This window comes from Chiloscyllium punctatum, chromosome 28 (genome assembly GCF_047496795.1).
Source record: "Chiloscyllium punctatum isolate Juve2018m chromosome 28, sChiPun1.3, whole genome shotgun sequence".
Lineage (NCBI taxonomy): Eukaryota > Metazoa > Chordata > Chondrichthyes > Orectolobiformes > Hemiscylliidae > Chiloscyllium > Chiloscyllium punctatum.
In genome coordinates, this window is record NC_092766.1 from 19,653,137 (window position 1) to 19,669,639 (window position 16,503).

At 44.4% G+C, this 16,503-nt stretch overlaps 1 protein-coding gene across 1 annotated transcript in view; it reads left to right on the forward strand.

The window, feature by feature from the left end:
* Positions 1-16,503, forward strand: part of LOC140454053 (uncharacterized) — a 118,155-nt gene that overhangs the window by 55,698 nt on the left and 45,954 nt on the right. The window contains exons 16-17 of the mRNA XM_072549015.1: positions 219-314; positions 4,016-4,111. Coding sequence (XP_072405116.1) covers positions 219-314; positions 4,016-4,111 — 192 coding nt within the window. The remainder of the gene's footprint in view (positions 1-218; positions 315-4,015; positions 4,112-16,503) is intronic.

A 16,503-nucleotide genomic window follows, 5' to 3' on the forward strand; every position in this document is an offset into this window, starting at 1 on the left:
GTGGTATAGAACAATAAAATCAACCGTTCAGACGTAGCTCACGTCCAGATTTTCAAAGAAAACTGAGACAGGCAATTGAAGCTGGTTCAACCAGCACTTGTCACCACCTATTAAGAAAGAGATATGGAATGTTCTTTCATATTTCCTGAATCAGATATGAGTCAGTTAAGTTGCTCTGAAATCTAAAATGTCTCTTCTGTGTTTATGCTTGGTTTTAGCTCCAGACACAGCATCAACTCATTGGCCTGAGGAACAATCAACTGAAGGATCTTTTCAGCAGGCGTCACTTGTGCCCACAGGAACTGCAATCTCAGGTATAATTCAAATTGTGTTCGTTTATTGAATGCAATAACTATGATTAATGGTAAACAGTCAACAAGAGGTAGGTGTGGTAGTGACTGTCTGAAATAGTTCATTATGGAAGGAGCTGAAATTATTGAGTATTAATTACTTGATGCAATTGTGACGAAGCTGTTACCTTAAAAAAGCTTATATTGTTTGCAGTTTTTTTTTTGACGAGAGATTGTAAACGTTGAGATGCCGAAGTATCTACAAAATCCGGCCTAAGTCAATAATTTAAGAGGACTTTAAGTTTGTTGTAAAACAGGTACAATAATGGATTTGCAGTGACCGGTTCTCCCAAATCAGGTGTCCTGGTTTGTTTTTAGCTGCAGCAGCGAGCAAATGTTCGGGGCCCAGAAGTGTTGGAGCTTCAGTAAATGATTCCTACTGAAATCTCTCTTCATGCTGAACGGCATGTATGAATCTTTGACTGAATTTACATTTTGCCCAGAGGGCTCTTTATGGCATATTACGAGATGGGAATAGGTAGTTAGTAATGGGTACTATATCCATGGTTCGATTCAGTTTTTCAACAGCTAAATTATTCGAAATTCCTCTTTATTTTGCTTCTATTTTAACTATTGCCTTTAAACAAATGCTGTATTGCTTATCATCGAGTGGTTTTATCAGTTGCATCACATCTGGAACACCCACTCATGTTTACACTGAAAATAAGAAAAGGTTATGATTGAGGCTACCTTCTTAAAATATTTTTATGGAGTCTGATCTGGTCCATAACACAGTAAAATGTGCGATTTTTTCAGCAGCGTGAGTTTTCCACTGAGTCACTTCTTTGGAAAGGTTCAAAAACTTTCACAGTACAACGGAATTTCAGAGGGCAGTTGACGGCTTGAAAGCTGAAAGCTCAGTTTGAGCTAGCTCTAATGTGGAAAAGCATCTAATGTCGATGTGGGTAATGTGCTCTTAGATTATATTACATTACATTTTGGCCCAACAAGTCCACAGCGCCCCGCTGAAGCGCAGCCCACCCATATCCCTTTATTTACCCCTGTCCCTAACACTACTGGCAATTTAGCATGGCCAATTCACCTAACCTGCACATCTTTGGACTGTGGGAGGAAACCGGAGCAAACCCACGCAGACAGGGGGAGAACGTGCAAACTCCACACAGTCAGTCGCCTGAGGCGGGAATTAACCCGGGTCTCTGGTGTTGTGAACGCAGCAGTGCTAACCACTGTGCCACCATGCCGACCAATTGCAAAATCGTGACTAGATGTTAGAAAGACAATTGTACATTTTTCCCAACAATTGAATAATCATTACCAGCAATATTCCATGACTGAAAAGGAATCAAATATTTCAACATTAACCTTAACAGTAATGTGCCTGAGACAATTGCATATGCGGCTCTATTTGGTTTTTTGGGGGCAGTACGTAAATATGATAATTCCATATCATTCAGTTTGAGGTTCTTTTTGCAGCCATTTACTTCCAAAATGATAGATGAGACAGGACGACAGAACGTCCATCCATTGTTGCGGCTTTAATGAAGAGAGAGGGAGGTGTTCAATGATGATGAAAAAGTTTGGACTGGACTGTTTTGGTGAATGTTTGCATGCTTAATGTTAATACAATATACTTGTACCTATATATGTGTTGTGGTGTACTGATAGGAAATGACTAAAGTTTTTAAAAAATAAACCTCTGTCTCATGGTAGTTCATGTTTTCGAGGGGATGTTTTGTAAGACTATAACTTTAAGAGGTGCAATGTGTTCTGTTTTGTTTATAGAGTCATAGAGTCATAGAGATGTACAGCATGGAAACATACCCTTCGGTCCAACCCGTCCATGCCGACCAGATATCCCAATCCAATCTAGTCCCACCTGCCAGCACTCGGCCCATATCCCTCCAAACCCTTCCTATTCATATACTCATCCAAATGTTGCAATTGTACCAGCCTCCACCGCATCCTCTGGCAGCTCATTCCATACACGTTCCACACTCTGCGTGAAAAAGTTGCCCCTTAGGTCGTTTTTATATCTTTCCCCTCTCACCCTAAACTTATGCCCTCTAGTTCTGGACTCCCCAACCCCAGGGAAAAGACTTTGCCTATTTATCCTATCTATGCCCCTCATAATTTTGTAAACCTCTATAAGGTCACCGCTCAGCCTCCGACGCTCCAGGGAAAACATTCCCAGCCTGTTCAGCCTCTCCCTGTAGCTCAGATCCTCCAACCCTGGCAACATCCTTGTAAATCTTTTCTGAACCCTTTCAAGTTTCACAACATCTTTCCGATAGGACGGAGACCAGAATTGCACGCAATATTCCAACAGTGGCCGAACCAATGTCCTGTACAGCCGCAATATGAGCTCCCAACTTCTGTACTCAATACTCTGCCCAATAAAGGAAAGCATATCAAACGCCTTCTTCACTATCCTATCTACCTGCACTCCAAGGTCTCTTTGTTCAGCAACACTCCCCAGGACCTTCCCATTAAGTGTATAAGTCCTGCTAAAATTTGTTTTCCCAAAATGCAACACCTCGCATTTATCTGAATTAAACTCCATCTGCCACTTCTCAGCCCATTGGCCCATCAGGTCAAGATCCTGTTGTAATCTGATGTAACCCACTTCGCTGTCCACTACACCTCCAATTTTGGTGTCATCTGCAAACTTACTAACTGTTCCTCTTATGCTCGCATCCAAAAGAGAGATATTAAGATAGAGGTACTGAGCTGAATATTTGAAACTAATAGCATAAACAATTTGTGAGGCTATAAGGTTTTTTTTTAAATTGTGAAATATTTAAAGCAGCCGGGATGGGTGGGATGAAGCTCCCCTCAGGACAAGATATTCAGTTTTAGGTTTTTTTTGTGAAGCAGTTTCTGGGGTTGTAAGCTGCGTTTCAAAGCTGTAGTTTATTTTTCCTTGATAATATTTTTTCTCAGCGTTTTCTCTTGAAGTTTTTTGTTTCTGTTTCCTTTTGGATTGGAGAAGTGCATGCCTGACAATTTATTTTATAGAATTTGGTTTTACAACGGGTGTGTTTATGAAATGTTATTGTATTGAATACTTACAGTTAGGCAGTTAAACAATTTCTAATTCTGTTACTTTTTCCAGTCGCTTTAAGTTATCACAAATCCGTCTTTATTTATTGTATTTCAAATATAATATAGAATAAAGTGTGTTTCCATTCAAGATAGGTAGTTTGCAATTGGACTGCAATGCCGGGCATACGACTTTAAAATAAGAAAAGTTTAAGTTCATGAATTTTGAGGGGGTTTGGTCTGGTTCATATCAATGGAACTTGAATGTGTCACGAAAAATGTAACTTACACCCTTAAAGGAGAGAAACATGGATTTTGGAATAGCTGAGAAGTGTGCTCACGTGGATGTGAGAGCCACAGTGTCCGTCCGAGGGACTGTAGTGATTTGCAGATATTCAATTTAGTGCTAGAATATCTTCTATTGAGGAAGAGTGCATTCCTGAGTCGAACACAATAATGACATCAGCGGCTCAACAATCAGTTCACTACAACATTCTCAAAGGCAACGAAGGATGCACAAAAGCCAGTTCAACTCGTGCAGCCCACGACCCACAAATTTAGAAAAAGGAACTTGAATGTTGTTTCATATTTCCTGAATCAGATGTAAATCAGTTGAGTTAATCCAAAATCTAAAATATCAATTCTGTCTTAATCCTTTCCTTTAGGTTCAGACACAGCATCAACTTATTCGCCTGAGGACCAATCAACTAGAGAATCTTTTGAGCAGTCGTCACGTGTGCCCACAGGAACTGAAACTGCAGGTATAGGCCAAATTGGGTTATTTGATAAATGCAATGGTGACATTCAGCAGGTGGTAGGTGAGGTTGTGACTGATTGGAATGGTTCATTGTTTCGTTGCATGAATTTATTGGGTAAGGAGTTAGGCTGGAAGCTAAAAGCTAGGACAGACAGAGTCGTCATCTCTGGGTTGTTGCCGGTGCCACGTGACAGAGAGGCAAAGAATAGGGAGAGAGTGCAGTTGAACACGTGGCTGCAAGAATGGAGTAGGAGGGAGGGCTTCAGATATTTGGACAATTGGACTGCATTCTGGGGAAGGTGGGACCTGTATAAACAGGACGGGTTGCACCTGAACCAGAAGGGCACCAATATCCTGGGGGGTAGGTTTGCTAGCACTCTTCGGGGGGGTTTAAACTAATTTGGCAGGGGGATGGGATCCGGACTTGTAGTCCAGCAAGTAAGCTAGCTGTGTGTCAGGATATCCAAGACTGTAGGGAGGCTGTGGAGAAGGTAGCACTGACAGGGACTACTTGCGGACACAGAGATGGGCTCAAGTGCGTATACTTCAATGCAAGGAGTATCAGAAATAAGGTGGGTGAACTTAAGGCGTGGATCGGTACCTGGGACTACGATGTTGTGGCCATCACGGAAACATGGATAGATGAGGGACAGGAATGGCTGTTGGAGGTTCCTGGTTACAGATGTTTCAGTAAGATTAGGGAGGGTGGTAAAAAAGAAGGGGGGTGGCATTGCTAATTAGAAATGGTATAACGGCTGCAGAAAGGAAGTTTGAGGGGGATCTGCCTCTGGAGGTATTGTGGGCTGAAGTCAGAAATAGGAAAGGTGCAGTCACCTTGTTGGGTGTTTATTATAGGCCCCCCAATAGCAGCAGAGATGTGGAGAAACAGATTGGGAAACAGATTTTGGAAAGGTGCAGAAGCCACAGGGTCGTAGTAATGGGCGACTTCAACTTCCCAAATATTAATTGGAAGCTCTTTAGATCAAGTAGATTGGATGGGGGGTGTTTGTGCAGTGTGTCCAGGAAGCTTTTCTAACGCAGTATGTAGATTGTCCAACCAGAGGGGAGGCCATATTGGATTTGGTACTCGGTAACGAACCGGGACAAGTGGTGGGCTTGTTAGTGGGTGAACATTTTGGTGATGGCGACCACAATTCTGTGACTTTCACCTTGGTTATGGAGAGAGACAGGTGCGCACAACAAGGAAGTTTGTACAATTGGGGGAAGGGAAATTACGATGCTGTAAGACAGGATTTGAGGAGCATAAGTTGGGAGCATAGGCTGTCAGGGAAGGATGTGGTGGAAATGTGGAACTTTTTCAAGGAGCAGATACGACGTGTCCTTGATATGTATGTACCTATCAGGCAGGAAAGAAATGGTCGTGTGAGGGAGCCTTGGTTGACGAGGGAGGTTGAATGTTGAGTAAAGAGGAAGAAGGAGGCTTACATAAGATTGAGGAAACAGGGTTCAGACAGAGCAGTGGAGGGATACAGGATAGCCAGAAGGGACCTGAAGAAAGGGATTAGGAGAGCTAAGAGAGGGCATGAAAAATCCCTGGCGGATAGGATCAAGGATAACCCCAAGGCATTCTATGCGTATGTGAGAAACCTGAGAATGACGAGAACGAGGGTAGGTCCGATCAAGGACAGTGGTGGGAGACTGTGTATTGAGTCGGAAGAGATAGGAGAGGTCTTGAACAAGTACTTCTCTTCAGTATTTAAGAACGAGAGGGACTGTATTGTTGAAGAGGAGAGTGTGAAACGGACTGATAAGCTAGAAGAGATACCTGTTAGGAAGGAAGATGTGTTGGACATTTTGAACAACTTGAGGATAGACAAGTCCCCGGGGCCTGACGGGATATATCCTAGGATTATGTGAGAAGCAAGAGAGGAAATTGCAGTACCGTTGGCAATGATCTTCTCGTCTTCACTGGCAACTGGGGTGGTACCAGGGGACTGGAGAGTAGCGAATGTTGTGCCCCTGTTCAAAAAAGGGAATAGGGATAACCCCGGGAATTACAGGCCAGTTAGTCTTACTTCTGTGGTAGGCAAAGTAATGGAAAGGGTACTGAGGGATAGGATTTATGAGTATCTGGAAAGACACTGCTTGATTAGGGACAGCCAGCACGGATTTGTGAAGGGTAGGTCTTGCCTTACAAGTCTTATTGAATTCTTCGAGGAGGTGACCAAGCATGTGGATGAGGGTAGAGCAGTGGATGTAGTGTACATGGATTTTAGTAAGGCATTTGATAAGGTTCCCCATGGTAGGCTTATGCGGAAAGTCAGGAGGCATGGGATAGAGGGAAATTTGGCCAATTGGATAGAAAACTGGCCAACCGGTCGAAGTCAGAGAGTGGTGGTAGATGGTAAATATTCAGCATGGAGTCCAGTTACAAGTGGAGTTCCGCAGGGATCAGTTCTGGGTCCTCTGCTGTTTGTAATTTTTATTAATGACTTAGATGAGGGAGTCGAAGGGTGGGTCAGTAAATTTGCAGATGATACAAAGATAGGTGGAGTTGTGGACAGTGAGGAGGGCTGTTGTCGGCTGCAGAGGGACTTAGATATGATGCAGAGCTGGGCTGAGGAGTGGCAGATGGAGTTCAACCCTGCCAAGTGTGAGGTTGTCCATTTTGGAAGAACAAATAAGAATGCGGAATACAGGGTTAATGGTAGGGTTCTTGGTCAGGTGGAGGAACAGAGGATCTTGGGGTCTATGTACATAGATCTTTGAAGGTTGCCACTCAGGTGGATAGAGTTTGTAAGAAGGCCTATGGAGTATTATCGTTCATTAGCAGAGGGATTGAATTCAAGAGTCGTGAGGTGATGTTGCAGCTGTACAGGACTTTGGTTAGGCCACATTTGGAGTACTGTGTGCAGTTCTGGTCGCCTCACTTTAGGAAAGATGTGGAAGCTTTGGAGAGGGTGCAGAGAAGATTTACTAGGATGTTGCCTGGAATGGAGAGTAGGTCGTACGAGGATAGGTTGAGAGTTCTCGGCCTTTTCTCGTTGGAATGGCGAAGGATGAGGGGTGACTTGATAGAGGTTTATAAGATGATCAGAGGAATAGATAGAGTAGACAGTCAGAAACTTTTTCCCCGTGTACAACAGAGTGTTACAAGGGGACATAAATTTAAGGTGAAGGGTGGAAGGTATAGGGGAGATGTCAGGGGTAGGTTCTTTACCCAGAGAGTGGTGGGGGCATGGAATGCGCTGCCCGAGGGAGTGGTAGAGTCAGATTCATTGGCGACCTTTAAGCGGCATTTGGATAGGTACATGGATGGGTGCTTAATCTAGGATAGAAGTTCGGCACAACATCGTGGGCCGAAGGGCCTGTTCTGTGCTGTATTGTTCTATGTTCTATGTTCTATGTTCTATCTATGTTCTATGATTCGTTGATGGAATTGTAGGGATGTTGTCCCTTTAAAATAATCATTTCTCCTGGATTTCTTTGAAGAGTGTTTGTAAAGGCTGAAACACTGAAATGTCTACTGGATCTGGCCTCAATCAGTAAATGAGTAGTATTTTAGATTTTTTTATACAGATCTAAGAATTGGAGAGAAGCAGCCAATTGTCCCAAAACAGATTTTATATACATTGTTGCTTTAGCAGTGAGATGCTGTTTGAGTTCAGGAAGACTTGAGGCTTCAAAGAACCATAAGACATAGGAGCAGACATTAGGCCATTATTCCCATCGAGTCTGCTCTGCCATTCAATCATGGCTGAGAGGTTTTTCAATTCCATTCTCTCGCTTCCTTCCTTTAACTCTTGATTCCCTTGATTAATCATAATCCATTTGTTGCATTCTTAAACATAGATTAGATTAGATTACTTACAGTGTGGAAACAGGCCCTTTGGCCCAACAAGTCCACACCGACCCACTGAAGCGTAACCCACCCATTCCTGTACATTTACCCCTTTACCTAACACTACGGGCAATTTAGCCTGGCCAATTCACCTAACCTGCACATCTTTGGACTGTGGGAGGAAACCGGAGCACCCGGAGGAAACCCACGCAGACACGGGGAGAATGTGCAAACTCCACACAGTCAGTCGCCTGAGTGGGGAATTGAACCCAGGTCTCTGGCGCTGTGAGGCAGCAGTGCTAACCACTGTACCACCGAGCCACATGACCTACTTTTTGACAAGGGGTGTCTTGATGGGATGTTGCTTTATTGGAAAAGGCAATTAGTATTGGGTATGGTATTTATGATTCAGTTTTGTTTTCAATTGCTAAGTTATTCTAAATTCCTCTTGGTTTTTTTTGTATTTTATTCGTACTGTTTAAACAAATTGTTTTGCTAACGTCAAGCAGTTTGCCCAGTGGCATCACATCTGGAACATACACTTCACGTTTCCCTTTGAAATAAGAAAGGGTCAGCTTTGAGGCTAACTTGTTGAACATTTTGAGGAGATATGAGCTGGTCTTGTTGACAACAGAGAAAAATGTGTGACTGTTTCAGCAGTTTGATTTCTCCACTGAGTGACTCGATTAAAAAGGTGCAGAAAATTTCTCAGCACAGAAGAATATCAGAAGGCATTTGGCAGCCTGAAATCTGTAAGCCCAATGTTAGCAAACCCTAGTGAGACAAATACATTCAAGTTGACTCTTTCTGTTTACCCTATCCATGTCTTTCATTGTTTTGTAAATCTCGATAAGGTCATCCCTCAGCCTCTGACATTCTGGGAAAAACAGCCCCAAACTATTCAGCATCTCCCAAAAGCTCAAAACCTCCAAACCTGACAACATCCTTGAAAGTCTGTTCTGAACCCATTCAAGTTTCACAACATCCCTCCGATAGGAAGGAGATCAGAATTGCATGCAACATTCCAAAATTAGCCTAACCAACATACCGTACAGACACAACATGACCTCTCAAATCCAATAGAACATAGAACATAGAACATAGAACAATACAGCACAGAACAGGCCCTTCGGCCCACGATGTTGTGCCGAACTTCTATCCTAGAATAAGCACCCATCCATGTACCTATCCAAATGCCGCTTAAAGGTCGCCAATGAATCTGACTCTACCACTCCCTCGGGCAGCGCATTCCATGCCCCCACCACTCTCTGGGTAAAGAACCCACCCCTGACATCTCCCCTATACCTTCCACCCTTCACCTTAAATTTATGTCCCCTTGTAACACTCTGTTGTACCCGGGGAAAAAGTTTCTGACTGTCCACTCTATCTATTCCTCTGATCATCTTATAAACCTCGATCAAGTCACCCCTCATCCTTCGCCGTTCCAACGAGAAAAGGCCGAGAACTCTCAACCTATCCTCGTACGACCTACTCTCCATTCCAGGCAACATCCTGGTAAATCTTCTCTGCACCCTCTCCAAAGCTTCCACATCTTTCCTAAAGTGAGGCGACCAGAACTGCACACAGTACTCCAAATGTGGCCTAACCAAAGTCCTGTACAGCTGCAACATCACCTCACGACTCTTGAATTCAATCCCTCTGCTAATGAACGATAATACTCCATAGGCCTTCTTACAAACTCTATCCACCTGAGTGGCAACCTTCAAAGATCTATGTACATAGACCCCAAGATCCCTCTGTTCCTCCACCTGACCAAGAACCCTACCATTAACCCTGTATTCCGCATTCTGATTTGTTCTTCCAAAATGGACAACCTCACACTTGGCAGGGTTGAACTCCATCTGCCACTCCTCAGCCCAGCTCTGCATCCTATCTAAGTCCCTCTGCAGCCGACAACAGCCCTCCTCACTGTCCACAACTCCACCTATCTTTGTATCATCTGCAAATTTACTGACCCACCCTTCGACTCCCTCCTCTAAGTCATTAATAAAAATTACAAACAGCAGAGGACCCAGAACTGATCCCTGCGGAACTCCACTTGTAACTGGACTCCATGCTGAATATTTACCATCTACCACCACTCTCTGACTTCTACCGGTTAGCCAGTTTTCTATCCAATTGGCCAAATTTCCCTCTATCCCATGCCTCCTGACTTTCCGCATAACCCTACCATGGGGAACCTTATCAAATGCCTTACTAAAATCCATGTACACTACATCCACTGCTCTACCCTCATCCACATGCTTGGTCACCTCCTCGAAGAATTCAATAAGACTTGTAAGGCAAGACCTACCCTTCACAAATCCGTGCTGGCTGTCCCTAATCAAGCAGTGTCTTTCCAGATACTCGTAAATCCTATCCCTCAGTACCCTTTCCATTACTTTGCCTGCCACAGAAGTAAGACTAACTGGCCTGTAATTCCCGGGGTTATCCCTATTCCCTTTTTTGAACAGGGGCACAACATTCGCTACTCTCCAGTCCCCTGGTACCACCCCAGTTGCCAGTGAAGACGAGAAGATCATTGCCAACGGTACTGCAATTTCCTCTCTTGCTTCCCACATAATCCTAGGATATATCCCGTCAGGCCCGGGGGACTTGTCTATCCTCAAGTTGTTCAAAATGTCCAACACATCTTCCTTCCTAACAGGTATCTCTTCTAGCTTATCAGTCCGTTTCACACTCTCCTCTTCAACAATACGGTCCCTCTCGTTCGTAAATACTGAAGAGAAGTACTTGTTCAAGACCTCTCCTATCTCTTCCGACTCAATACACAGTCTCCCACCACTGTCCTTGATCGGACCTACCCTCGTTCTCGTCATTCTCAGGTTTCTCACATATGCATAGAATGCCTTGGGGTTATCCTTGATCCTATCCGCCAGGGATTTTTCATGCCCTCTCTTAGCTCTCCTAATCCCTTTCTTCAGGTCCCTTCTGGCTATCCTGTATTCCTCCACTGCTCTGTCTGAACCTTGTTTCCTCAACCTTATGTAAGCCTCCTTCTTCCTCTTTACCAGACATTCAACCTCCCTCGTCAACCAAGGCTCCCTCACACGACCATTTCTTCCCTGCCTGATCGGTACATACATATCAAGGACACGTCGTATCTGCTCCTTGAAAAAGTCCCACATTTCCACCACATCCTTCCCTAATAGCCTATGCTCCCAACGTATGCTCCTCAAATCCTGTCTTACAGCATCGTAATTTCCCTTCCCCCAATTGTAAAATCTACCTTGTTGTGCGCACCTATCTCTCTCCATAACCAAGGTGAAAGTCACAGAATTGTGGTCACCATCACCAAAATGTTCACCCACCAACAAGCCCACCACTTGTCCCGGTTCGTTACCGAGTACCAAATCCAATATGGCCTCCCCTCTGGTTGGACAATCTACATACTGCGTTAGAAAAGCTTCCTGGACACACTGCACAAACACCGCCCCATCCAATCTACTTGATCTAAAGAGCTTCCAATCAATATTTGGGAAGTTGAAGTCGCCCATGACTACGACCCTGTGGCTTCTGCACCTTTCCAAAATCTGTTTCCCAATCTGTTTCTCCACATCTCTGCTGCTATTGGGGGGCCTATAATAAACACCCAATAAGGTGACTGCACCTTTCCTATTTCTGACTTCAGCCCATACTACCTCCAGAGGCAGATCCCCCTCAAACTTCCTTTCTGCAGCCGTTATACCATTTCTAATTAGCAATGCCACCCCCCCTCCTTTTTTACCACCCTCCCTAATCTTACTGAAACATCTGTAACCAGGAACCTCCAACAGCCATTCCTGTCCCTCATCTATCCATGTTTCCGTGATGGCCACAACATCGTAGTCCCAGGTACCGATCCACGCCTTAAGTTCACCCACCTTATTTCTGATACTCCTTGCATTGAAGTATACGCACTTGAGCCCATCTCTGTGTCCGCAAGTAGTCCCTGTCAGTGCTACCTTCTCCACAGCCTCCCTACAGTCTTGGACATCCTGACACACAGCTAGCTTACTTGCTGGACTACAAGTCCGGATCCCATCCCCCTGCCAAATTAGTTTAAACCCCCCCGAAGAGTGCTAGCAAACCTACCCCCCAGGATATTGGTGCCCTTCTGGTTCAGGTGCAACCCGTCCTGTTTATACAGGTCCCACCTTCCCCAGAATGCAGTCCAATTGTCCAAATATCTGAAGCCCTCCCTCCTACACCATCCTTGCAGCCACGTGTTCAACTGCACTCTCTCCCTATTCTTTGCCTCTCTGTCACGTGGCACCGGCAACAACCCAGAGATGACGACTCTGTCTGTCCTAGCTTTTAGCTTCCAGCCTAACTCCTTGAGCTCTTGAATGACCTCCCCACCCCTCTTCCTACCTATGTCGTTGGTGCCAATGTGTACCACGACTTCTGGCTGCACACCCTCCCCCTTAAGGATTCTGAAGACACGGTCCGAGACGTCTCGGACCCTAGCACCCGGGAGGCAACAAACCAGCCGAGAGTCTCGCCCATGTCCACAGAACCGCCTGTCCGTCCCTCTAACTAGAGAGTCCCCTATAACTAGCGCTCTCCTCTTCTCCCCCTTTCCCTTCTGAATCTCAGAGCCACAGACCCCTTCACTGCAGCTTACACCTGCAAGGCTGTCCCCCCCAACAGTTTCCAAAGCTGCATACTTATTTTTTAGGGGAACGACCACAGGGGAACCCTGCACTGCCTGTTTCTTCCCCTTCCCACCTCTAACTGTTACCCAGCTACCTCTGTTCTCTGGCGTAACTATGTCCCTGTAGCTTCTATCGATCACCCTCTCAGCCTCTTGAATAATCCTCAGCTCATCCAGCTCCAGTTCCAGTTCCCTAACTCGTTCGGTGAGGATCAGGATCTGACTGCATTTCCTGCACACGAAGTCGGCAGGAGTATCGGTGGTCACCCCTACCTCAAACATCCTGCAGGAGGAACATTCCACCGCCTGCGCTGCCATGACTGTACACTGTCTCCAAAAACAAGAACACTGAGTCAATAACCTGTGGACTTTAAAGTTAGGTTAGAGGAGGAGGGTGGGAGGGAGGCCCTACGGAAGTAGGACCTGGGGTCTAGAACACACCCACTCAAATGCTAATCACTTACCTTCCCGCCCAGCTATGCGCTCCAACCTCACTTCCGCTGCCCGCTACAGGTAAGTAATTTTGAAACAAACTGTCTTACCTTAGCTGTAGTCTCCCGGGTTCGTTTTTCCTCGGCCGCTGCTCCCACTCAAAAATCAACCAGTAAAGGAAATCATACAAGACGCCTTCTTCACTGTCCTATCTACCAGTGACTCTACATTCAAGGAGTTATGTTCCAGCAGTCCAGTTCACCAAAGCTCCCAAGGACCCTACCATAAAGTGTACAAGTCGTGCCCTGATTTGCTTTTCCAAAATGCAGCACCTCAGATTTATCCAAATTACACTCTAACTGCCACCCCTCAGTCCATTGGCCCATCAGGCTCTCGTTGTAATCTGAGGTATTCTTTTTCGCTGTCCACTACACCTCCAAATTCTGGTGTCATCTGCAAAATTACTAACTTTACATCCTATGTTCACATCCAAATTATTTACATAAATGACAAAAAACAGTGGATCCTGCACCGATCATTGTGGCACTTCACTGGTCACAGACCTCCAATCTGAAAAGCCATCCTTCGCCAATACCCTCTGTCTTCTACCTTCGAGTTAGTTCTATATCCAAATGACTAGTTCTCCCTGTATTCCCTGAGAGCTAAGCTTGCTAATCAATCTCCCATTGGGAACCCTGTCGAACGCCTTACTGAAGTCCATGTGGATCACATCCACTGTGCTGCCCTCGTGAATCCTCTTTGTTAATTCTTCAAGTAAATCAATTAAGTTATTAAGGCATGATTTGCCACGTACAAAGACACTTAGTAGTCTTTGCCTTTCCAAATACGTGTAAATCCTGTCCCTCAGGTTTTCCTCCAACAACTTGCCCATCACCGACGTCAAGCTCACTGGTCTATAGTTCACTGGCTTGTCCTTCTCACCTTTCTTAAATAGTGGTACCACACTTGTCAACCTCCAGTCGTCTGGCACCTCACTTTGTGACTATCAATGTTATAAATATCTCAGCAAGGGGCCCAGTAATCACCTCTCTCGTTTTCCACAGAGTTCTGTGGTACACCTGATCAGATGATGATACACCTGGTGATTTCTTCACCTTTATGCGTTTCAAGACATCCAGCACTTCCTTCTTTGTAATATGGACATTTTTCAAGATGTCACCATCTATTTCCCTGTATTCTATATCTTCCATGTCCTTTTCTACAATAAACACTGATGCAATATACAAGTTTACTATCTCCCCCATCTCCTGCAGCTCCACACAAAGGCCTCTATGCTGATCTTTGAAAGGCCCTATTCTGTCCGTAGTTACCCTTTTGTCCTTAATGTATTTGTAAAAAGCCTTTGAATTCTCCTTGACCCGATTTGCCAAGGCTATCTCATGTACCCCATTTGCTCTTCTGACTTCATTCTTAAGTATACTCCTACTGTCTTTATACTCTTCCAAAGATTCAATCTATCTGAGCTGTCTATACCTGACATATGCTTCCTTCTTTTCCTTAACCAAACACTGAATTTCTCCAGTCATCATGCATTCCCTACACCTACCAGGCTTTCCATTCACTCTAAAATGAATAAACTGTATCTGGGCTCTCGTTACCCCATTTTGAAGGCTTCCCATTTTCTAGCCATCCCTTTCCCTGCGAACAACTGTCCCCAATCAGCTTTTGAAAGTTCTTGCCTAATAGCATCAAATTTACCTTCCTCCAATTTAGGACTTCAAGTTTTATATCTGGTCTATCCTTTTTCATTACTACTTAAAAACCAATAGAATTATGGTCGCTGGCCCCAAACTATGGCAGTCCCAGTCTATGTTTGGAAAGTTAAAATCCCCTACCATAACCATAAGTGTGATTTCCTGACAAATTTGTTTATCAATTTCCTGCTGACTGTTAGGGGGTCTATAAATCAATCCCGATAAGGTGATCATCACTTTGTTATTTCTCAGTTCCAACCAAACAACTTCCCTGGATGTATTTTCGGGAATATCCTCCCTCAGCACATCTGTAATGCTATCCTTTATCAAAAATGCCACTCCCTCTCCTCTTTTGCCTCCCTTTGTCTCCTTCCTGTAGCATTTGTATTCTGGAACATTACGCTTCCATTTGTGTCCATCACTGAGCCAAGTTTCTCCAATTGCTATGATATCCCATTCCCATGTTCCTAACCATGCCTGGAGTTCATCTGACTTTATTGTTAGTCCTCCTGCATTGAAATAAATGCAATTTATAAGTGCTATCTTTTTCAGTGCTTGGTCCCTCCTGCCCTGACTGCTTAACTCGCTTCATTTCTCAACTGTACTAGTCTCAGATTGATCTATCTCATCACTATCTCAGTGGGTTCCCACCCCCGCACCCACCACGACTATACTGGTTAAAACCTTCCCGAGCAGTTCAAGCAAGTCTCCCTGCTGGTATGTTAGTCCCCTTCCAATTTGGGTGCAATCCATCCTTCTTTTACAGGTCACTTCTATCTCAGAAGATATTCCAATCATCCAAAAATGTGAATCCTTCTCCCATACACCAGCTCTTCAGCCACGCATTCATCTATTTTGTCTTCCTATTCCGACCCTCACTAGCTTGTAGCACCAGCAGTAATTCAGATATTACTACCCTCGAAGACCTCTTTTCTAAATTCTTGCTTAGCTTTCTGTATACTCCACTCAGAATGTCATCCTTTTCCCTTTGCATATAGTTGGTTCCAAAGTGAAGAATTACGTCCTGATGGTCCCTTCCCCCTTTGAGAACATTCTGCACCCTCTGGCAGCAGGGAGGAAACTCTCTATTCTGATTTTTCGCGACGGACCACAGTAACGTCTGTCTATGTCTCTGATTGGGAAGTCCCCTAAATCAGTCGATTTCTTGGGAGCTAACGTACCCCTCATTACATTAGAGCCTGTATTGGTGCCAGGAACTTGGCTGTTCGTGCTACCTTCCCCAAATAATCCGTCACCCCCTACATTTCCAAAACAGTATACCTGTTTGAAATGGGGATAATCACCGAATAGTTCTGCAATACCTGCCTACCTCTCTTAACGTACCTGGAATTAACTCATCTCTGTGACTCTATCTGCGGCTTTTCTCCCTTCCTACAACTACCATCCATCGCACCCCCTTGCTCTTGTAAATTCCTCATTGCCCTTAACAGTCGCTCCAACTGATCCATTCCATCTGATAGCATTAGAAACCAACGGCATTTGTTGCAGTAAGATGTAAACTCTCCCTAAACTCCCACATCTGACAAGAAGAGCATTTCTGCTCCTTCCAATCCACAGACCCAGAAAATAGCACTGTCTTATTCCTCTACAAAACACTGATCCAGGCTAAATTAATACTTATGATTTCTGAGACATAGCTCAACAAAACATATCTCAATAAAGAACTCACTCGATTCACTATTGTAAATTTATAGCAAGGCAATACTTAAAACTATTCATTTTTCTGTTTCTGTGCTATGAATTCTTTCAAGATCAGTTGTGAATTTCGC